This window comes from Malaclemys terrapin, chromosome 17 (assembly GCF_027887155.1).
Source record: "Malaclemys terrapin pileata isolate rMalTer1 chromosome 17, rMalTer1.hap1, whole genome shotgun sequence".
In the NCBI taxonomy this organism is placed as follows: domain Eukaryota; kingdom Metazoa; phylum Chordata; order Testudines; family Emydidae; genus Malaclemys; species Malaclemys terrapin.
In genome coordinates this window covers 16,419,984-16,444,580 of record NC_071521.1, presented here as the reverse complement: position 1 = coordinate 16,444,580, position 24,597 = coordinate 16,419,984, and the positions used below count along the sequence as shown (strand labels likewise).

The following is a 24,597-nucleotide window of genomic DNA, read 5'->3' as shown; positions in this document are numbered from 1 at the left end:
GCCAGCACGTGCTCCTGCCACGCTCACCTGTTCGGCTGGGTACGTTCGGAGACGGCGGACAGAGCTCCCTCTCTGTCATACCGTCGAAAGGAAGAAGCATGTGCAGTAGTGAGAGAAGAGGGGGGAAAAAAACCCTGTTGATTTGCCAAACAATTCAGAGAGCAAAGGGGCTCACTTGGGAGCAAAATGAAGATGAATCGACAGCGAGTTCAAGAAAATTCATTCTTCCGCTGAACACTTGCCTCTCCATCAGGGCACCTCAAAGGCTTGTCAAGCAAAAGCAGGGCTTTTATTTGTTTCTATGGTTGCCATAACGATAGAGATGTAAGTCTTGTCAGCTGAGGCTCTACTTCTGTGATTTATAGCTGCTCAGGCTAAATTAGAAACTTTTCTTTGGAATCGGCGACAACTCTGGAGTGCACGAACCCCCCGCTTGGGAGAGGGGAGACCATCCAAAAAAAATAGATATAAATAAATAACCGAGCACAGACAATCAGCAGGTGTGAAAGGAAAAGGAGATCAAAAGCTTCAACACAGGCCCACATGGGCAGCAGAAGGTGCAAGAATCCCCTACCTATTTACCCACCCATGTGTCTAACCCCAGATCCCACAGGGACCATTTAAGGGTAAAAGGGGAATTCAAGCTCTAGGGCCCATTCAATCCAAAGCTAATTACGGTTGGTTCGTGATGTGGATGATTGCTCAGTAAATTCTGGACTCGGACAATCCACTCATTCCACAGAAGCTGCCAAACAGCCATCCGATGTACCGACTTTGCGGCACGAGAGCTGGACTGGATTTGAACTGATAACAGGGGTGAAAGGTTCTCCCTGTCTCATTCTCCTTAGCCATGCAGTCTCTGCTCACCCATGCCAATGCTCGCCGCAGCTGACCACTTTCTAGGTCATAATGACTCCACTTTCAACTACTACTATTGATCTGTCAGCATCATTTACATATGTCAAACTGGCCGGGCCCGTTTGGGGTCTGTCTTGGGTCCAGTACTGTTCAATATTTTTTTTATTAATAACTTGGATAACAGAGTGGAAACGTGTGAATGACACCAAGCACTTGGGTGGACGGGATCAGAATTCAAAACGACCTCAGCAAATTGGAGAATTGGTCTACAAATCAACAAGGTGAATTTCAATAAAGCCAAATGTAAAGTACTACACTTAGAAAGGAAAAATCAAACACACAACCACAAGATGGGGAATAATTGACTAGGCGGGAGGTACTGCTGAAAAGGCTCTAGGGATTAGAGTGGGTCACAAATTGAATAGGAGCCAACAATGGGATGCAGTTGCAAAACAGGCTAATACCATTCTGGGGTATATAACGGGGGTGTTATATTGTAAGACAGCACTGGCGAGATCTCCGCTGGAGTACTGTGTCTAGTTCCGGCTATCACACTTTAGGAAAGATGCAGACAAATTGGAGAGTCCAGAGGAAAACAACAAAAGTGATAAACAGCCGGACCTATGAGGAAAGGTTAAAAAAAAAAAAATCTGGGCAAGTTCAGTCTTGAGCAGGGCCGGCTCCAGGTTTTCTGCCGCCCCAAATGGCAAAAAAAAGAAAAGAAAAGAAAAGAAAAGAAAAGAAAAGAAAAGAAAAGAAAAGAAAAGAAAAGAAAAGAAAAGAAAAGAAAAGAAAAGAAAAAGCTGCGGCAGCGCAATCGCGCCGCTCCAGTCTTCGGCGGCAATTTGGAGGCAGGTCCGTCGCTCCGAGAGGGACTGAGAGACCCGCTGCCGAAGACCCACACGTGCCGCCCCAATAACGGCCGGAATGCTGCCCCTTAGTATTGGCTGCCCCAAGCACCTGCTACTTTAGCTGGTGCCTGGAGCCGGCCCTGGTCTTGAGAAAAGACTGAGGGGAGGGACCTGCTAACAGTCTTCAAATATGTTGTGGGCTGTTATAAAGAGGACGGAGATCAATAGTTCTCCATGTCCACTGAAGGTAGGAAAAGAAGCAATCGGCTTAATCTTTCGGAAGGGAGATTTAGGTTAGATATTGTTAGAATCTTTGTCCTAATAGTGATAGTTAAAGAGTAGAATAGGCTTCCTAGGGAGGCTGTGAAATCCCCATCATTAGAGATTTTTAAGAACAGTTTAGACAAACTTCTGTCAGGAATGGTCCTGCCTCAGTGCAGGGGCTGGGCTAGATGACCTCTCAAGGTCCCTTTCAGCCCTATGTTTCTATAATTCTATATACACCCTGCTGCCTCAGTACTGCACACCTTTTTTACCAGCCATAGACCTGCTTAAACTACAGCGGGGGGATTCAGTGGAGAAATTACATTGGGTGTGCAAGGCTTGCCAGGTACATAATGAACTGCTAACATTCACGGTGCTGTGCAATACGTAAAGCTATAGAAAGTCCTGTCCCAATAGAGCTTGCTGGCACAGAGCAAGAAGGCAATGCACAGTGGGAGACACTGAGGGGGGGTAATAAGGGTTTGGATATTATGAACTTGCAACTTGTGGGAAATGTGGGATCGGCACGAGGAGGGATGTGGGTCAGTTCATTCACAGGGAGTAACATGGGGAAAAGCACAGGGAGGGGGGAGAGCAGGAAATGACCAGGTGTCATAAGAAAGGGAGACAAATATTGATTCAGGGTCACATCGGAGGAGAGGAAGCTGGGAGAGTCCATTAACCCTAATACTCTGCTTCTAGCACAGCCAATGCCAGATGCTTCAGAGCTAGGTTTACAGCCCCATAATGCACCGGGCCAAATGCCCAATAACAAAGATTCCAATCTGTATATGGCCATGCAGTGACATGAGACTGATATCCACATCATGCCATGGATCACACTGTCTGGCTGAGGAGGGGACACTTAATGCAGTCCCTGATGAATTATATATGCAAGTATATTAATTATACATTCAAGTTTCATTAACCATAAAAGAAGGCATGTGCCTAATTTATGATGCACAAAATTAAAACAATCGACCATTGTAAGCAATGCATACAAAGTTATATCCCAACTCATCTCCGCTAGAAAATGTAATAGGGGGAACAATCCTGCATTGCCAAAGAGATGGGACTAAACGAATTGATAGTCCTTTCCCTCTCTAACTTCGACGATAACAGCGTCTCTAAGTCACGACTTGAAACTCACTGAGCTCTCTAGGGCCTTTCACCCGACCTGCAGCTCACAGCTGGGACATGCAGCTGACTCTCTTGTCGAGCTATTTAGCAGAGCGGCGAGTGACTACAGCGTTCCCTCTGAATGCTGGCAGGAAGCTGGAGTCAGCACTTCACTGAAGAGCCACTGAAAGGCAGATCTCCATCTATTCTTTACACACTCTCCGGCGTCTTCATAAAAACACAAGGCCACACTCAGACCTTTACCCTCCGAGTTGTAAAGACTTCATGTGCTTTTTCATAACTAGCCCCCCTGCAATTTCCCTCCATTAAACTCTTAGAGACGAGTGACCCCCGAGCCAAAGGGGACAGACTAATGAAAGGTCTGAAGGAATGTGGCACACTTTTTACCAAGGACATAAAAGAAATACATGACTGCATTACCGCCACCGTTTTACAGTGCAGCAAATGGGAACCTCTCCAAGCACCAAGACACAGCTGCATTCCAGTTAATGCATTTCGGCACAGACCAGGAGAAGCCCTGGCGCTGAGATGTGACCACGTTAGTGCTCATGCATTCCAACACAATAAATGAGCTATTGCAATCCAGAGACACGCCTGCATTGCTACCTCCATATTATACTCTGCAGTGGGAAGCTCCAAGGGCAAAGACCCCAGCTGCTGTATGGTTACTATATTACAATAAAACGCCCAGGAGTCTCCAATGCCTGGTTGTATATGCCAGGTCAGGATTGGGGATTTACAGCCCTGACAGACAAGTTCAGGATCTCCCCTCCCGGACTATCACTCTGAGGCTATGTCTAGACGTAGAGGTAGGGGGTTAATTCCCAATTTAGCGCAGACATCCACACACTAGTTCTCACTGAGCTAGCATGCTAAAAAGAGTAGTGTACCATGGTAGCACAGGCTGGCTACCCCAACTCGTACCCATGGGGTCTGCAAGGGCTTTTACTAGCCTGTACCGCCGCTCACCACTGCCTGTGCTACACTACTCTTTTTAGTGTGCTAGCTCTGAGTGCCAGCACAAGTACGTCTTCACGAGTTGGGAATCACGTCCCCCTAGCTCCAATTGCCCCGAGTGTGTGTCAGTCCACAAGGACAAAGTGAAGGAACTGGGAAAATAGATTTGATTATTTCCCCAACAGCTAAGCTTTCAAAGCAGCTTTCTTATTACACGAGAGCACTTGAGAACCTCCAGTGCTGAGACAGGACAGCATCAAACCTCCTTAACAGCGGCTGTAACTACATCACCTATTCTCAGCATTGCAGTGAACCTCCAGCACTGGAACGGGATTGCACTGCACTGCATCCGTCACTGCATTAGAGAACCTGTAACACACCAAGCTACGCATGCATCACCTTGACTGTCATCCATCATGGGATACCCGGGCCCCAGAGCTGACAGCCTGATCCCTGTTTGAGCAGTGTTTAAGTTCTAATGCAGAGATAATAGATCATTTTTTCGGTTTCCACTGTATCTGTGAAAACTTCCATAATTCAACATCAAATATTTATTATTACGTTTATTAAAGTTTCAATAATTTAGCACCTCCTGCATGTCAGAGTCAAGCTCGGTGAACTATTCTCCCTTTATTTTACCTGGGTCACTCCAATATTTATATCCACAATTCTAGATTCAAGTTTCATTTACCAGGGAGCAAGTAACATTCCCGGCATCTGAAGCTTCCCCCCACCCCCACCCCAACCCCCTTCTGTTGCTCTTTCACCCCCTCAGCAGTGGCAAGTAATCCCAGGAATCTCCCATAGGGATCAGTGTTTGAAGAGATTTACTGCAGCCAAGAGAAAACCGAGCTTAATAGACTGCTTTTATTAAAATAGCTTGGACTAAAATTGGAGGTGGCGAGAGACAATATTCTCCGGGCTAAATGGGCTGGGAGATATTAAAAATGCACAAGCACGTTAAATCTTCCCCAGCGCCTTCCACCCCAGCACCACAAAGTGCTTGATACAAAGTGAGCAACTCACAACAGCCCTGCAAGGCTGGGGTATATAATTTTGTAGGAAAAGTGAGCCCAGCAACTAAAGCATAAAATGGGGAGTTAGGAGTTCTTGGGCTGGCACCCTGGCTCTGCCACAGACTTCTTGCATGACCTTGGGCATGACACGAACCTCCAGGCGCATGCATTGCCCAGTCTGTGAAGTGGGGTGAATGCCTACCTACCTCAAAGAAAGCTTTGGGGTGGACTAATACTTGTGTCTAAAGCAATTTGAGCTCCACAGATAGAAGGCACCGTAGAAACATCAAGTATATTGTTTTGCATTGGGGGTGGGGAGGGGAGGAGGCCACACAAGAAGTCGGGGCAGAATATTCTCAGAAAGGGTTAGTTCCCGTAACAGCTGACAGCCTAATGAGAAAGCCAGCATAGGAGGGGCAGGGGGAAGTGGGGGACATAACTTGACTTCACATTTTTACATGACTGAACAGCAGCTCTCCCTGACACACAGCTAGCAATGGCTACATCACGGGCAGATGCCTTGTAGGTGTCATGGTCAAAGTAGATCTTCAGGAGGGATTTGAAGGGGAGGCTGGTCTCTTTACAGTCAAGGTAAGGGAGGGTGCTCTATATGCAGACTCATAGATGGGGCGGCTCTATGTTTTTTGCCGCCCCAAGCACGGCAGTCAAGCGGCCTTCAGTTGTATCCGCCGCCGAATTGCCACCAAAGCCGCTGGACCGGCGCACCTCCGGCCGGCATGCCACCAAAAGCTGCCTGACTGCTGCCCTCACAGCGACTGGCACGCTGCCCCCCGCGGCTTGCCGCCCCAGGCACGCGCTTGCTGCGCTGGTGCCTGGAGCTGCCTCTGCTCATAGACTTTAAGGCCAGAAGGAACCATCATGAGCATCTAGTCTGACCTCCTGCACATCACAGACCACAGAACCTCACCCCTCCCCCACACTCCTGTAATAGACCCTTAACTTCTGGCTGAGTTACTGAAGTCATGGTTTAAAGACGTCAAGCTACAGAGAATCCACCATTTATACTAGTTTAAACCAGCAAGTGACCCATGCCCCATGCCGCAGAGGAAGGCAAAAAAATACAAACCCAAAAACCCAGGGTCTCTGCCAACCTGACCTGGTTATGGTGATCAGTTAGACCCTGAGCATGTGGGTGAGACCCACCAGCCAAATACCTGGGAAGCAAAGGGAAAGAAGGAGTGAAGGAGACTATTGGAGAAATGGGCTAGTTGGCAGAGAGGAAAGGGCAGGAGCATTGTGATAAAATCATGGAATCCAGGAGTACTGACTCCCAGTTGGTTGCTCACCACACTAGACAACACTGCTCTCCTAAGGTTGGGTTTGCGCCTAGCTTGTGGGTGAAGGAAGAGAGGACGCACACCTGACCATCACCCTTGTTGAGTGAGTGAGTGGATGGATGGATGGATGGATGGATGTCTTAATGTTCGAAGATAGAGTTGCAAGACCGAGGAGGATACATGGGGTAAAGAAGTGAGGTCTCACGTTCATGAGGAAAGTCTTTCCAGAACAAAAGAGCCTGAGGTCTCAGTAGAACCAGACCGGCTTATCCTCAATCATGGACTGATTTGGGAGACTCATGGTGGTTGGGGGGTAGGGGTATAAGAAGGGGAGCTCACACTTCCATATCTAGGAGGGCAGCATAGCTAAACCCCCATGTACGAGGTGGGGTGAGAAGTGCCCTGCACCCGGGTTAACCTCGTTCAGCTGACAGCCATCACAGCTCCATCGGGGCAGTCTCTGAGGCCCTGTCCTATACTTGACTTTCCCTCTGGCACATGGTGAACAAGTGACTTGCCCAAGGTAACACTTAGAACACCTCTGCTTCCCAGCCCACACTCAGTACACTTCTCCTTCACCCAGCAGAGGTTTCCTTAGACCCAGCTTCTGAGCTAGACCAGTATCAACCAACCATAGTCCGGGGAACAGAGTGAGCCACGCCAGGGAAGCCAAACAAAACCCACCAAGTGTACAGAGAAGCATAGGAGAAAAATGCATAAAAACAAGATTAGGCAAGGTGGGCTCTGTTCACTAGGGACCAGCTTTGACCCCTCCTGGGCACCACAGTCAAGCGCTGCATGCATGCCTGAGTTTGAGTACATGTCTGCCAACCCTCCATCTCCGCCTGGAGCCATTGCCTAATGCTTTAATACCCAGGAGAACTGCTGGCATTTCTATGAGCGTTTCTGAAAGATGAATAATCCATTTGCCAAGTCAAGCAAGCAATCTCTCCCCTCCACACGCCGCCTTGCAAAGACCATTCCCCACTTGTGCTTGTCACAGTCATATAAAAGCATGTGATTCTTGCTAGCCACTTGAGCTCCTGACATCCCTGACCCTTTATTCTCATTTAGCTTGCACTGGTGAATGCTTTGATGTAAGATACGCTAGTATAAGCCAGGTTTCAATTGATTTAAGAGAATCCATCCAGCATTTTCACCAGTTTAGCCGCATGGATTAAAAACACACCTTTAGTTAAAATCTGAGCAATTGTGTGTGTAGGCCAGCCCTAAGCTCAGAAGAACTAAACAACCTTGTACAGCGTCCTTGTACGCCTCTTCTCACCATGCATATCACCTACAATGAAGGTGGCTGTCTACTGACTCAAGCATGTACAGAGATTTTTGAGGAGACACGGGCACGGAAAACACATTCTCCCTCAAGAAACTGACTCGTGTGCAGGATTGCCAATCGCAGGGTGAACACCCAAGAGCAACACAGGTTCATTACCAATCCCCACCCACGCATCATGTTGTGAAAAATCCTTTTTGAAGTATCCAAAGCCGCACTCAGCCCAAGAGAAAGTCCCGTCTGGAGATAGGAAGGTATCTCACCAGAGGGGTACTGCATCTCAGCTTCTTACAAGGAGCTCTGAGAGTCATCTCCGCAAGACAGTTTGGTCCCCTACCTGACGTCTGCCGGGTCTTCTGTCACCAGGACGTCTGTCTTGCAGCTGGCAAGAGGATTGATGGAAAGCTCCACAGGTGGCACCACAAAGCTCTTACTGACAGGTAGCCAGAGGCCTTGACCCAAACTATAAGTGGACCTGAGAGAGGGGCAAGAACGTAGCGTAAGCACATGAAATACAGGGCAAGCGCTTGGTCCCTCTTCAATGTTTGAACATTTGGCAGCTGGTTTGATGGTATAATGGGGTGGATTATGGAACCTGTTTGGTATCTTGCTCCAGAAAGCCAGCACAGGGGAACAGAGCCAGAACAGGTGAGAGCAGGGAGAGGGATAGAAGGACAACCTGAGCACAAGTGGGCGAACCGGCCCCTCTGAATCTGGAGGACAGAGTGGATCACTGGGAAGCTCACACTTCCCTCGGTTGCTTCCTGACCCCAGGTGCATGCCACAGGGGATGGTGACTGGAGGGTGAAACCCTTCCCCCTCCTTAAGGAGGTGGGCAGGTCTTCCAAACTCATTGACTACAAACGGAGCCAGTGCAGCACAGGCAGAACAACAAGATGGCAGCAGGAGGTAGTGACTGCAAAGCCTGCTGGAGCGGACCCCAAACAGACCCGACGTGTCCTGGCAGCCAGGTGTTCCTCCTCCCAACAGACTGACTGACTAGTCATTCAGCTTACCTGAGTATCTTCTCTGGCGCTTGTTCTCCTGTGACCAAGTCATAGCCCCTTTCGAGTGTTGTGTAGGGCCAAGGCCTGAGAGACAGAGAGGGAAAGAGAGCACAGCATGTCAACCAGCAAGGAAAGGTAAACACCCAGGGACGCCAACGGGTGGGTCTAGAGCCAATTAGACACATCAGGAATTGGTAGACAAGAAAGGGGATCTGTGAGAAAGGTAATGCTCTGTTCTCCCCATCCTGACATTAATGGCTCATAGCACCCGTCACAGGGTGCCTGACCCTCTGACGGGGTCAGACTAGCTGTGACAGACTCTGCTAAAGAGAACGAACCGAGCCAGATCCACCCGTGAGTCGTTAATTACATACCAGCAGTTAATTAGCTAAGGAACACCTGGACTTAATAAAGAGTTAGGAGGGTTCAGTCAGAAAGTTCCAGAAGCTCTGGAGGAGAGGGACTTCTCAGGGGAACTCTCCAGGAAAGGGGACTGAGGAAAGGTACTCCTGGAGGGAATGTGCTTCAAAAGGCAGGTGCCATCAGTGACAAGTCCCTCCGGAGAGCTGGTCCCAGTGAAAGGACCTTACCAGACAGCAGCAGGCAATCCAGATCCAGAGAAGAGTTGCAGTGGCTCAACCTCTGTGGGCCCCCTGAGCCCAGAGAAGGAACCTTTCCCCAGCTAATGGCAAGAGGCCCAGCTCCAGAAGAGGGCCTCGACTTGAGAGGGCCTCACGGGTAAGGAGCCCGGACGGAGAAGGCAAATGGACTCGATTCGGGCAGACATTTGCTGCTCCCCCAGCTAGGACGCTGGGCAGAAGGCTTGCTTGCCTGCCACATTTGGCCTTTAGTTAAATGAATTAGATTGTTCTAATTCACTACGTAAAAATCTCATTGAACTCACTAAAAGGCATTGGGGAAATTGAGGCAGAGATGTCACCGTTGGACCATCGGGCAGTGTGCGGGGTGACATGCCAGCCTGGACCCAAGGGGGCACTCTGGGGGTGAGTGCCCATCTTACTAGCACCACTCACCCTTCACTGTGCCCCCAGTCACTGCGCACGCACAGATGCCGATGCACTGGGTCAGGGGCGTAGCCTTCATGACAGCTGCACTCACCTAAAAGGGAAAGGAGAGAGAGTCAACCTCTGTCTGCAGAGACCACGTAGAGGAGTCACTGTATGCGGCTCTCCCACACCACCATTCCTCTCCCTGTTCAGCCACAGCTGTCAGTTCTAGCGTTCCTTGCCCCATCCCGTCCATCCACGCCCCTCCCTGGATCTGAGAGTCGTTTGGAATCTACCTAGATGCTAGGGTGATGAGCGTGGGAGAGAGAGACCCCCTGCAGTCTCTCTGCTCTCGGCTAGCTCCCCCAAAGAGTGCCCTTCTGTCGGTTCCTGCTTTACCTGGAGCTGCAGCACAATGCAGCTGAACACATAACAAAAGGGAAGTGGGGGGGACAGAACAGCTGTTGATGGGGGTTGATCCTGATCATTCTACAGAAGACACAGCTCACTCCATCAGCAGCGCCCAAGGCCCAATCCTGCAAGGCACTGAGCATCCTCCGTTGAAATCACTGGGAATGGAGTGTGCTCAGCACCTTGTAAGCTCACGTCTTGCATCTCCTCCTTGCTACAGGCATGTTTGGGACAGCAGGGGGTTTGCTGGCTTTCACCAGTGCAGCAGCCAAGCACTCAAGGTACGGCTCAAGCCCATGGAGCACAGCGAATGAAAAACTCCTCCCGACGAGTAAAGTCCCAGTCCCTTAAGCAGGGAACATCTCCCCCCTAAAGGAAGTCCCATCCCCTGAGACATTCTTGGCCCTGTCAGCCGGTTGCAACTAGATGCCAATTAGGGTCACGAATCTGTGCGTGAGAGGCTGTTCTGTGACCAATTCAGTTCACAATAAAGAACAGTATCCCACCCCACAGGTGGAAATGGCCTCTAGTCCCCTCCTGATCTGGGCTGGATTCACACCAGGACAAGGTGCCTCTTATCTCATCACCAGCCCCTCCAGGCAAGCAGCAATCCTGAACCATCTCCCCCTAATCTCCTGGGCCATGGCATGTTTCTACTGTAAACGCTTTTGAAGTCCTTCTCTCACCACAAGGCTTCAGGCCTGTCGTGGATGCACCAATGGAGCCAGCGGTCCTGGTTCTTGCCCCGGTTTCCACCTCCCACGAAGGGTACATGATGGTAGCAACAGTCTTTTTTGATCCACTGCCCTATTCTGCCTCTCCCTTCTTCTTCTCTCTGCCTCCTTACCGCGTCTCATTCTCCCCTCCTGGCAGCATTAGTGGAGGCGTCATGATTTTTCCACACCAGAGACCTAACTACACTTGGCCCAGATTGATTCTTTGTTTGGTAGAAATACATATCCCGGAGCGAGAGATGGCGGAATAAAAGATTAATTGGATTTGCACATATAGTCGCTCTTAAAAGCTTTTGTTGATTTTTTTCCCCCGACCCTGTCCCTTTCTTTTCCCCTTCAGCTCCTGTCTTCACTTGACAGAGCATCGGACTAAGTCTTAAACACAGGCCGTGTGTGTGGTGTGGTGTGGGGGGTGGAGGGTAGGTGGGTGGGGGGATTGTTCAAAGCAAACCCTTCCCTGGAGTTCTCTCTGCCCACACCCCGCTATGGCCAGAAGGAAGGAAAGGTGTTGTGGCAGGTTAGGGTGTGGATACCCCAGACAGAGTTAATACAGACTGACAAAATACCCATGCTTTCTTTGGGCCCTACGAAAGACCTCAAAATGTCTTAGGGGGATTGAAGTAAGCGCTTTATTTGCAGAGGGAAGGAAACGGGGGTTCAGCTCGAAGACTGTGAAGAGAACACTCTGCAAAGGAGGGCGGGGAGGAAGCAGACAGCTAATGATGTGCTAAAATGCAACAGCACCTTCATGAAATATTCACTGCTTTAAACACGTCTAATATTAAAGATTAAACATCCTGGGATTTGTCCTGGTGACTCTAGAGTACTGATTTACGATCTGCCAGAAGCTGCTAAACTCATGATTCATAAGGAGCGGTGGAAGCACTACCTCTCCAAAGGGAAAGGGACTTAGGGAAGAGGGCTGGCTCTATCCTCTCTGCAGGAGTTCAGACACCCAGGCTGAGCGTGCCTGCCCTGGTATGCGGTGGATGGCATTTTCTTCTTGTACACCATCGATCGAAAAGCAGTTATTTTTTCCAAGAGTGCTTAGCATGCAAGTTTTCTCAGTTGCTGCGTGGATCATTAATTCCTGATGCTTATTACATAACAAATATGTGTTCTGCAAATGAGAGGCATCTCGAAGTGCTTGCAAAGCAGAGCTGTGGGGACGCAGGGATGTCGGCCCCATTTCCATCTTCAGCCCCTGCCCTGGAATTACTAGAGCTGTAGGCTGTAGTGCACCCACTGCGGAGTCCTCTATGGATCCATAGGGCTGGAATAGACCTGGATTCAAAGGGGTGGCACCCAGGCAGCTGTGGGGGTGCCTTGGACTAAAGAGTTTAGTTTGTCTTTCAGTTTGATAACTATTTGCAACAGCCTGCAGAAACACTGCGTTTATTGACTCCATTCCCAACAGCTGAAGGTTGTGCGTGAGGGTTTCCCGGAAGGTTTATTTCAGTAAAGTAAAACAGCAAGCGACACCACCAGCTTCCCTTCCCATCCAGATATTAAACTCATTTCAGAGCGCAGAGCTGAGAGAGACTCAGGGACGGGGAATCAGGCCTCCGCGGTCTATCCATCTGGCTTGCTGCCAGGCCTGAGAAGCCATGTGTGTCCAGATTTTCAAAAGAGACGAGCACGCTGGGTGTTAAAGCTCAGTGTCACAACAGTAGGAGCTGCCAGCACTGAACTCTTGGCAATCAGGTCACTAACCTCTCCAGGGTGGAGTTCTAAAGATAGTTAGGAAGATGCGGACAGGTACTTAGTGGGATTTGTAAGCGGGCCCAAGCCAGTTAGCGCCTAACTCCCATTGACTCACTAGCTGCATCTTTAGACACCAAAATACCTTTGAAGAACTGACCGTTTGCGACTCAGCTCCTCCATCTGTAAAGCTGAGATAACTCCTCCCTTGCAGGGGTGTTGTGAGCAGAGCTGATCACAGGAGACTGGCGAAAATCTGCTTCAGATTCATTCCCCATGTGGGCAGGGAGCGACCTGCGCCTCAACTCTCCCTTCTGAGAGAAACGGTGTTCTTTGCTCTTCAGGTACAAACAAGCTGTTCAGAAAAACTCAGCTGGAGGTGCCAGGTTTTGCATAATGAGAAGTCAAGATCATCAGTCAACTCAATCAAAAGAACAGGAGGACTTGTGGCACCTTAGAGACTAACAAATTTATTAGAGCATAAGCTTTCGTGGGCTACAGCCCACTTCTTCGGCTGTATAGAATGGAACAAACAGCAAGGAGATATATATATACACACATACAGAGAACATGAAAAGGTGGGAGTTGTCCTACCAACTCCAAGAGGCTAATTAAGTAAGAGAAAAAATTTTTGTAGTGATAATCAAGATAGCCCATTACAGACAGTTTGACAAGAGGTGTGAGAATACTTAACATGGGGAAATAGATTCAATGTGTGTAATGGCTCAGCCATTCCCAGTCCTTATTCAATCCTGAGTTGATTGTGTCTAGTTTGCATATCAATTCCAGCTCAGCAGTCTCTCGTTGGAGTCTGTTTTTGAAGTTTTTCTGTTGTAAGATAGCCACCTGCAGGTCTGTCATTGAATGGCCAGACAAGTTAAAGTGTTCTCCCACTGGTTTTTGAGTATTAGGATTCCTGATGTCAGATTTGTGTCCATTTATTCTTTTGCGTAGAGACTGTCCGGTTTGGCCAATGTACATGGCACAGGGGCATTGCTGGCACATGATGGCATAGATCACATTGGTAGATGTGCAGGTGAACGAGCCCCTGATGGTGTGGCTGATGTGGTTAGGTCCTATGATAGTGTCCCTTGAATAGATATGTAGACAGAGTTGGCATCGGGCTTTGTTGCAGGATTGGTTCCTGGGTTAGTGTTTTTGTTCTGTGGTCTGTGGTTGCTGGTGAGTATTTGCTTCAGGTTGGGGAGCTGTCTGTAAGCGAGGACAGGCACCGGACAGTCTCTACGCAAAAGAATAAATGGACACAAATCATAACATCAGGAATCACGTCGCACTCCTTTGTTCTCTCCTTTCTGCTACCCTGTGCTGATGCTCAGTGCCAGCTATTTCTGAAAGGCCACTTGTGGGTTTATATTCGTTGGGAAGGATCAGCCTTGTGTTCTACACGTTCTCTCCTCGTTCCCAGTTGGCAATGCACACCACAGCGCAGGAAAACCAGCAGCTAAGAGGCACAGGTTCGATGGGCTAAGTCAGAGGTCCCCAATGCGGTGCCCGCAGATGCTGCTTGTCGGTGGCGACGCCTATTGACGTTGCCGCTTGTCGGCGGCATTTCGGCAGATGCCACTGGGTTAAGTTCTCAGAGCCCCTAATCTCAGCCACGGGGGACTAACTGATGTCAGAGATTCCTTGGCCTGAGTAACGGAGATACAGAAAAAGAGGGCGGACCAGGAGACATGAGCAAGCCCGTGACTGGTTCACCAGTCCACCACACAGGAGCAACGCCTGCATGGGGCCAAGGTGGCAAAACACTATCCCAGCCTGATGGGCTTACAATCTAAACAGCCAAGTGGAACAAAGGATAGGAGGGGAAACAGAGGCACAGAGAGATGCGACTTATCCATGGTCACATACCAGGTCAACGGCAAAGAGAGGAGTAGAACCCAGATCTGATGCCCTCTCCCCTGGACCACACTGCCTCTCAAACTGGCTGGGCTGTCAACGGGGCCTAGATACAGCCATGGGTGCATTCAGAATCCTTGAAACCCTTTTTTTCTGTGCACAGGCTGCACAGAAAACTTCAGAAAACTCTACCCCAGACGGCCCCGCGCTGCGTGTCAGTGACCAATTCTAGGTCACACTGAAGTCTCTCTGCTGACTTCGGCTTGAGGAGATGCCCCTTTGCCTCAGCCAGCCTGCCTGGGAAGACTGGAGACACACACCGGTGAGTGCTTTTAATTTCCATGGAAGGTTGGCTCGGGAGGCTTGTGATGGCTCACGTGAAAGTGCATCTGTGCAAAAAGGAGCCATCACAGCAGGGTAATGAGCCACTCTCCCGCGGGGACTGAGATCCACGCAGAGCCTCGAGCCCCCGGACACCTCTGACAGGGAGTATGCTGCAGGGATGGAGCCTGCAGCTCTGGCCCACTTTGTGTAGCTGCAGCAATGACCTCTATTGGCTATTTAGGGAAGCCGGGGGCATGGCAGCTCTCCCCGAGGCTGGCAGCGCTGGAAAGGTGGAAGAGGACAGTGGCAAGGAGAAAAGGGACACCTTGTCAGGAACAGGCGAGTCCCTGGGAGCGGAGAGAAGCAGTAACAGGTGATGGAGACCGTCTCTTTTAGTGCAAAATAGTCTCTCTTTCCTTTCCTGGCAGGAGAGATTTTAGAATTGACCATGTCGGCTGCTGACCCGTCTCCCCAGCCCAGGGTGGGTTCATGCCCCAGCCAGAGTCCGTTCAGGCCCTTGCTCTCAAGGCTTCAAGCTTTACTTCTTCTAAATAAAACTGGTAACACAAACTCCACATCAAGCCTGTTCCTTCCCAGAGCCTCCCTCCTCCTGACAGCTCTTTCCCAGTCCTCCCTGAGGCCATCTGTCTGGGGGCCCATCCCCTGGCTCCACAGCTGCAACAGAAACCAACCTGCTTGCTGCAACTCTGCCCTCAACCGAGCTCTTTATACGATTCAGATGCTCATCTGGCAGTCACGTGACCACTTGCAAACTACCAGGTCCCAACTGGTTCTCAACATGGTCCTGGCCCCTACAGAGGCAGAGCACCCTGTTATGATGCCCTAAAAGGAAATGCATCCATTACAAAGCACACTCTCAGGGCAAGGGACCGTAACCCCCTCAATGTTGTATCAAAAGTTACACACATGCAGGAATAAAAATATCCCATGCCCCAGACTCTAGATCAATGAGACCTGGGATTGGGGGATGGGGTGTGTGTCTCTTTTGTACATTTAAAGTTGCAAAATTATTTTACCCCGTCCCTTAAAATCCAGCGACTCTTCTCCCACAAATTTACTATTAGGTTGCGTGCCCTGTTAAAGGTCTTCCAGTTTGTCTCCTTTCCCAAAGTAGCCTTCCCAGGAGAGGCCGCCGAGCAGAGGTCTGTCAAGAATCCTCACTCCGAAAATTCTTCCCCCTCCCGCCAGTGCAGCAGAGTAATCCTGTTAGCCCCGTTAGGGCAAGCAGCTGATCTGCTGTGATGATGCTTTAGGGATTCCTTTAATCCCCAAACACATCCAAACAGAAGGCTCCAAAAATCTATCTTCTTTCCCAGTCATTTTTCTCTCTCTCCGTTCATCATTTCAAATCTGGGGACAAAGCAATGTCACTCGGTGTTTTGCACTTCTGGTATTTGAGCATCATAGCTGGGCCACTCTTTGCTGATATCTCCTGTTTTTAGCCTTGGTCTATACTTAAAATTTAGATGGACTTATCTATGCTGTTATGGGGTATGAAAAATTCACACCCCAGGCGCCAAAGTTAAGCCGACCTCACCCCGGCGCAGACACGGCTAGGTCTACGGACGAATTCTTCTGCCATCCTAGCTACCGCTGCTTGGGGAAGTGGGTTAACTACAGGGGTGGAAATGCCCTTTTATTGATGCAGGAAACTCCTACACCAGGGTTCTCAAACACGCAGCCCGCGGGCCGCACGTGCTGCAGCCCGCCAAGTTCCCCTTCCCCGCCGTCCCCCTCCTCCCCAGCGCTCTGCGTCCCCGCTCCTCTGCCCACCTCCAGGTGCTTCCCGCCACCAAACAGCTGTTTGGCAGCGCTTAGCGCTTTCCAGGAGGGAGGGGGAGGAGCAGGGAGCCACACGCTCAGGGGAGGAGAAGGAGAAGAGGGGGGCCGGGGTGGGGATTTGGGGAAGGGGTTGGAATAGGGGCAGGGAGGGGGCAGAGTTGGGGTGGGGACTTTGGGGAAGGGGTTGGAATGGAGGCGTGGAAGACGTGGGAAGAGGCGGGGCAGGGGCGGGGCCTCATGGAAGGGATGGAGTGGGGATGGGGGCAGAGGGAGGGGGCTTTTGTATCTTTATACGAAAAGGTGTCAGTGATGCGACCCTCGGGCCAATGTACTAGTCCTCATGTGGCCCTCGTGGTGATTTGAGTTTGAGATCCCTGACCTGCACGATGGTGCTACAGCATCACAGCTGCGCCTGTTGTGTAGACAAGCCCTAAAGGAGAAACTGACCGCATTGTAATCCCAGAGATGGAGTCACACTGGAACACCTCCCCCCAGTGTAGACGTGCTGCACCAATGTCAGGTAGAGCTGGCACTGGGGTAACCTACTCTGCGGTAAGCCCCTTTTTCAGCAGGTGCAGTGTCTCTATACAAGGGGTTCTGTACTGGTGGAACTACAGTGACGTAGTGGCATTAGTGAAAGTTTCCCTAACAAAGACAGCACCTACGTTTGTCCATGGGAGTTGGGATCCAGGGGAAGATTCGAATTCACACGCATCACCGAAGGATAGCACTGTAAGGCTGGAAGGGCCCTCAAGAGGCCATCTAATCCATTCCGCCTTCTCTGAGGCAGGACAAAACATACGCAGACCATCCCTGGCAGGCGTTTGTCTAACCTGTTAAAAATCTCCAATGACGGAGATTCTGCAGCCTTCCGAGGTAACCTGCTCCAGCGCTTAACTACCCTGACAGCGAGAAAGTTTTCCTTCATCTCTAACCTGAATCTCCCTTGCTGCGGTTTAAGCCCAGTACTTCCTGTCCTACCTTCAGTGGCCATGGAGAGCAATTGATCGCTGACCTCGTTACAACAACCTTTTACATATCTGAAGACTTATCAGGCCCCCTTCAGCCTTCTCCTCTCCAAACTAAGCACACTCAGTTCTTTCAACCTTTCCTCACAGGTCCGCTTTTCCAAACCTCTCAGCATTTTTGTTGCTTTCCTCTGAGCTTTCTCCAGTTTAGTCACATTGTTCGTAAAGTGTGGTGTTCTCACCTGGACACAGCACTCCAGCTGAGGTGTGCCACCTCACTTGCTGACCCGTGGCTCCTTTCCAAGACCTCGTCGCAATTTCCTCCTCTATGCCAAGAAACCGGAGTCCCTCCCTCCCCCTGCATGGCTTGATATTATATCTTTGCATTCACACACGCTCCCTCAATCTCCAGGGGTGTCTATTCCAGCTAATAACCTTGTGACAGCCTGAGGCAAAGCTTCCACTCCTTCCTCCTGCAGCCTGTCCCTGGCTCCGTGGGTCAGCTCCAGGTTGGGCATGGGAGGACATCCAAAAAGAAAGGGCTTTAACACGCACAGATGGACAGAAGGGGAGAGAGCATCTGCCCCGGCAAAGCACTTTCTGCAGCCAATGAGCCAGCGGGAAAGCATTCCTTGGAAATAACATAGGCCATGTCCCCGCAGCTCTCAATTCCCATCTGATGCCAGCTCCGACCCAGCAGGTCCAGCTGCGTTTCCCCCACCACGTGCAGGGGCAAGAGGAGACAGGACCCAATTCCTGTGTGTCATCCACAGGCATCTCCACGGCAGGGAGGGAATCTTCAGCACAGCCACCTTCTAACAGTGTCTCTTGCTTCCCCCGGCTGTCTGCCTCTCCTGCAGAACCGGGGAGGGCCCCAAGAGAGAAAGCCCCAGCTGTAATTGGTGTCCCAAGGTCGAGCATTATTTAGCGCACAGAAGGACCCTTTCAGTGCCCCCATTTCCCAGACAGAGCATGGCTGACTGCCCCCAGTGTTCGTTACATGGCCTGCACAAAAGTGGGCACAATGACCTTCTTTTCTGGGTGAGCTGCCTTTAACAACAGCGATCGGATCGGGATGGAGAGCGGCAGCCGCTTTCTGTGCTCGCATTGAACGGATCACTGCGGTTCCAATCACGCTCGGATAAGGCTCTTTGTTACGCCACGCGGAGGGGATCTCGGGCACACGCAGGGCCGGCTCACCTCTCCCCTTTGCTGGCTGTGTGCATGGTGCTGACGACGCAGAGGAACAGGGCCCACTTGGCTCTGGGAGCCTCTGGCTCCTTCCCTGGGACAGAAATCTCGGACTCACCCCACACCTGTGGAAAGAGCCTTTTTCCAAGGCAAGAGCTAGAAGAAGCTGCCAGGACAGGTGTCCCCGGGCACGATCATTCCCTGGGTGAGGCCAGAGCAGAGGTAGGATTGAAGAGCAACGGCACACTGCAATCCCCATCTCCTTCCAGGGAAAGGAACAGCAGGGGAACAGGCTGGGCTGCCCTCTTCTCCATTTAGAAATGCCGCTTGCAGAGGGGACAGGCCCCAGCTGGACTCCAGCAGCCAGCTCCATGCTCGCCCAGTGGGCAGCTGGAAGGGGCCTTCGTTTGTACAAGTTAAGGCCATTCTGTGGGCAGCGTCAGTGACAGCAGCAGGAGCGACTGCCAGTGTGGCATGGCCTGGACAGGGAGAACAGCACCAGGAATACCTCCATCACACACTTGCAGCCTCAGCCCACGCTGCCCCTCGCTCCAGGCACACGACAGACCCAGCTTCACCACCAAATGGGTCTGGGTGTGCCCTGACCATCATTATAATCCAGCCCTTACATGACACGTTTCACCAGTAGCTCTCAAAGCACTTTACAAAGGAGTTCAGTAGCATGTATCCCCATTTTACAGATGGGGAAACTGAGGCACGGAGCGGGGAAATGACTTGCCTAAGGTCATCCAGCAGGTCAGTGCCAGAGCCAGGACCAGAACCCACGTCCCTGTCCGGCGTTCAATAGCCATCAAAATCCATGGCAATTTCGCCGTCAGCTCCGAATGACAGCAGTGCGGCGGAAAGCCCCGAGAATCGGCAGTGAAGAGATCGATGTGGCTCACTCTGCCTCTCTTGCAGCCACTGTCGCTTCCCTCCCACAGTGAAACTGGCCAGGCCTCTGCTGAATCTTTCTTTAGCTGCCGGCGGAACGTCAGAGAAACCAGTTCTTAATTCAACATCCTGAGCAATGTCAAATGGGTGGGTCAAAGCCCGTCGCTCCGTCCTGCCATTGGATGCTCAGGATTTAGCCCTGCAGGCCCCTCTGTCTGTCCTCTGTTCTTCCCCCCATTTTATCATATACAGGGAGCCTCACTAACAGAAACGGGCTCGGGGGCTCAAGGCATGCAGGCACCGATCTCCCCCCTGCCCCACGCTCTCCAGCCGCGGGACCTGCAGTCCAAGCTGAGCATTATCGCCGGTCGCACACTGGCTAGTATCCTGTCTGGATGCCGCCTGCACAAGCGCCCCTGCCCCATGCGATTTCAGTTGGCTACAGCATTCTTCCCTTTCTGTAACAGTGCCGTCAGCCAACGGCGCTGCTGCTCCCACCGCCCAGGTGGCTGCATTATTGTATAGAGAAGGGCTCCTTCCACGTTCCCAGCTTGTCATGACATGCACTGTTCTGAGGCCCATGAAAGATGCTCTGTAAAGACAATTTGTGTAAGAGCTCTGTGTGGTTTTTGGCCACAGGCCTCCATTACGGGTGTATTGGAGCTGTAATAACCTACTCGGACACCAGGGGGCACTTTGGGACCTACAGTGCAATCGCCCTTACTGCCCCCTGGCAGGCACGGGGAACATGCCCCTGCTACATCCCTTTGGAAGATTCATCACCGGGTCCCCTGTGAGGCTTGCAAACGCTTTTGGCTGGTGCTGAGGGAGACAGGGTCATGGGCCTGTTTCTTCCCCACCTGCCAAGGGAGCTACATTCAGGGCGCAGGAGTTACCCACAAACTGGCCTTGGAGAGCAGGGCTGCTGCCGATGCTGTTACAAGCCATGAGACTGGGTGAAAATGCCTTCGTCACACACTAAAATTAACACAGAAACTAGATAAGGAGTAAACGCTTCACCCATCACTGAAAAGCAGCCACCCCTGGGGTAGAATAAGGCAGCTGTTTCACAGCACACAGCAACGTTACAGAAGAGTTGAGGATGGGGAAGGAAGAACAATGTCCTATCCAACGGAAACCACAAGGGGGATTTAACTAGACCGATTTTAAATTATCCAGACTAGGCACTGGGGTTAGCAGCCCTGGTCATGGAATCTGTAACCTGCCATATAATGAGAATTTTGGTGTCTATAACACATTGCAAAGACAGCACCTTCCCCCAGCACAGCACCACTGATGTAATTTAAAGGCCCTGGGAAAAGCACCACCTACAATATCTCCAGCACCATTTCCTGCAGGGTCTCCCATCCAAGCACCGCACTGACCCTACTAAGGGCTTGTCATCACTGCAGAGCTCGAGCTCCAATCTGAGTGTTGCCTCTAACCTGACTCCTGTCCACACACAAATCTCTCTCGCTCAAGTTAAGGGAGGCTTTAAGCTTGAGCTAGCTTGACAGGGCCAATGGCGTTCGAGGTTCCAGCGCTGCCGATGCTGGAGCTAGTAATGCCGTGGGGATACATCAACTGCTAACCCAACCACACTACGTGGCTCCCACATTGTTTTACAACATGGTCACTGTCACTTGAGCTAGGCTAGCTAGAGTGGTGTAACTCTCAGGGTGTGTCTATATTGCAATCGGGACAGCCCAGGTAGCTATAACCAAGTGAGCACTGAGCTAACTTGCTAACAGCAGCAGTGGAGCCGCAGTGGCATGGGCTAGCCACCTAAGTAGGGTCATCAACCATCCAGCATTGTCCTGGAGTCTCCAGGAATCAAAGATTAAATCTCTAATGAAAGATTATGTCAGGTGATGAAACGTCCAGGAATATTTTCAAACCAAACTGGCAACCCTATTTACCAAGATCACAGCATGAAGCTGTCTGATTCTAGTTCCTTTGGTAACCAACCCTGGAGGTGGTAAGGGGGACAATGTCCCACCTTCCTCTGTTCCTTCTCTCTACAGTATGGACTCCCAGCCTAGGGGTCCTGAGCCTCAGAAGAGATCATGGACAGAGGTATGAAACAATCTGTCCTTCTGTGTTGCTGAACGGGCAGGGAAACGGATGGGAACCCCTGCTCTGTGACATTAGGCCACCTAATGGCTGTCTCCACACTGGCCTTTTTTTCATAACCCTCACAGGTCCAGCTCTATAACGGCAGAAACACCAGCATAGACAAGCTGCTGGAGGAGTTTCAATCACTGCTCAGAGCAGGTCTAGGTGACATAGTGGCCAGATTGCCAGACCCCGACACCTCACATTCACCAACAGCCTCTCCAGATGAACAGCGTTGATGGAGAATGCTGTGCAATGCTATGAAGGCAAAGCCTGTTGGAGACGAGGCCAGAACATGTATGTCCACAAGCTTTCTTGCCAGGCTTGCTAGCTGCCAGAGAACTTATTAGCTGTGCTGATGAGCAGAGAATCAACTGCCCCCGCCCAATAATTAACGAGGCCGCCATGGGACAGCGTGGCAAGATGGCACAGCTCCCCCGCCAGGTGAGGAGATTCATAGAACATTAAATACAAAGGGGAAGAAAGAGATCCTAACAAATTATGAAAGGCTGACTTCAATGGGAAGCTGCTTCTGGCCAAGAGCGTCGTCTTCAGAGAGCTCCTGGCCAAGCCAGCACCAGCTAGAGACTGTGAACTGCATTCACGAATAACTGCAGCGGCAGTGACAGCTGCAGAAAAGGTTGCTTCATCGTTTCCATTCCAGCCGCTGGTTATCGGTGGTTTCTAACTTTCTGGGTTGATGTTTTCCAGGCCTGGTCTCTGCCCAATAGTGATTTAATAAATAAACACACACACACACACTTTAGCTACTTAAGAATGAAAAACACCTTAATCAACAGACTTTTTTGGGGGTGATGGGGGCTACAATTCTTTAAACAGCTGGGGTAGAGGGCTGAAATTTGGCAGGGAAAGCACCCTCACTGAGCAGAAGCACCTTTGAGTGTTGTGAAATCTGGCATTGCTTTGCCAGTTCCATCCCACTGAGCTCCACCTTTCATGGTCCTGATTCATCAAAGCACTTAAGCACGTTCTTAACTTTAAGGAGGCGCTTATGCCTCATTGCATCCAGCCTATATTCTGCTGTGAAGGCACACACCAAATGAGGTAGGGCTCTGCCAGAGTCCTGTCTCACGCAGCAGACATCATCTAGGGTAAAAGCTGCACTGCTCCGAAAGGTTCACAGCTGAGAGGTTACCTCTTGCAGACCTCATAATATTTATCAAGTAGTTTGGCTTAGAGGGGCCTGTGCAAAAATAGCTCCACATTATGGAATCCTTTCTTCTTTACACAAACTTCAGAAATTCCATTATGAGAACATTAATGGCTGCATGGTCAAACCTGCAAATGGTAGAAAATGAGAAAGCAAAGGCAGCACAGATAACCTTAACTCTGCCCCTTTATGTGCCTGCATTTTGATTACATCACTTAAACCTGAAGCTAAATTAGCATGGGAGTTAATTGCCTCATGCTCTAAGTTGCACATAAAGCAAGCTGTGCTGCTGGATGGATGAAAAGAAATCAGATATTACATGGCTACTGACCAAGTTATTAAAATACAGACCTTAGAGAGACGGGGCCTCATCATACGCAAGTCTAAGTCAACAAAGACGCTGGACCATTATGAAAATGAAAATCCCAAATGTATACAAGAATAAACAAACTTTACTAGATACTGCAGAAAAGCTGCATGATATTAAATTGCATCAAAGGGTGATTTTAATCCACAGAAAGGAAGGGGGCATTTTCTGACTTACATGCCCAACCATGCAACCTCCAAATTCTCTAAAGGGTGTGTGTGTGTGTGTGTGTGTGTGTGTGTGTGTGTGTGTGTGTGTGTGTGTGTGTGTGTGTGTGTTTTACTTAAATGGGATATGTATAAAAATGTCTTTTCTGAACCTCCTGCTGGCAAGTCCCCATTTTGCTGGAGATGGTAATAGAATCTATGACTACAATGGCGAAGGAAACCATTTGGAAGACACTGTAAACCAATTTCATTTCATTGCCAGTTTTTCAAAGGGGCCTCAACACCACCTCTTTTTTTTAATTTATCTTCAATCAAATCTGCTCACAGTTGTGTTGAGGCAATCAGCTATACAGAAGATAAAATTTAGATGTCTGATTTGTGAGGGCAAAAAAATCACGTGCCCCTATTAATCAAGGTCGTTTTCCATCTCATTTATCTCATTGCACTGATAAGTCTGCCAGCACGAACGCTGAACATTTCAATATTTGGCCCAACGGAACCAGTTTCCCAGCAGGCCTCCTAAGATGTGCCCACAACATGTGGGGGTGAATTAGTTGCGTGCATACAAAGCAGATAATTGTGTACACTAATCAGTATTTGCATATGCCACAGAGAAGGGGGAAAAAATAGATGCCCTCATAAATGTAACCGGCGCTGACAAGGGAGGCTAGTGAAAAGGCAGCCCCTCACTGATTTTATGAGACGGGGTCAGTGTGTGTGGTACAAGCAGCAGCTTTGTCATGCGCACACAAAGCTTTGAGACACACAGACGGCAGACTCAGCTCCAACTCACAGCACAGCACAAACCCTCCTTATCCTCCGTTTGCAAAGGGCAGCAATCCAGTCCCAAGCACAGTGTGAATTGCCTCTTCTTGTTGGTAATCTTTGTAGCCAGCCATGCTAACAGAGCAGCAGCTCTCACTCCTGTACATTTCATGGCAGGATGGACGGCTCTGGCTTGCAGGAAAGGCTGCCTGAATCAGCCTGACCAAGCCCTATTGGTGTGTCTCAGATCAAAAGCCAGCCAGCACTTCACAGCTACACCGTATCCAGGGATCTGGGGGTGGCGAAGGAAGGACTCTCAACTTAATCCCTTTGGAAAACAGCTTGGGTCCCCACTGCAGCTGTACCACATGGCATTAGCCCTACAATGAGAAGGCAACCCCCTCACACCCCCTCCAAAAGTTAGCTTGATGGTAGCA

At 50.2% G+C, this 24,597-nt stretch overlaps 1 protein-coding gene across 3 annotated transcripts in view; it reads right to left on the bottom strand.

Moving 5' to 3' along the window:
• The window catches only part of ASTN2 (astrotactin 2), a 657,219-nt gene that overhangs the window by 383,216 nt on the left and 249,406 nt on the right, over positions 1-24,597 (bottom strand). For all 3 annotated transcript variants that reach the window (XM_054007154.1, XM_054007156.1, XM_054007155.1), the window contains 3 exons: positions 9,717-9,801; positions 8,692-8,766; positions 8,013-8,150 (listed from right to left, as the gene is read on the bottom strand). In XM_054007154.1, coding sequence (XP_053863129.1) covers positions 8,013-8,150; positions 8,692-8,766; positions 9,717-9,801 — 298 coding nt within the window. The remainder of the gene's footprint in view (positions 1-8,012; positions 8,151-8,691; positions 8,767-9,716; positions 9,802-24,597) is intronic.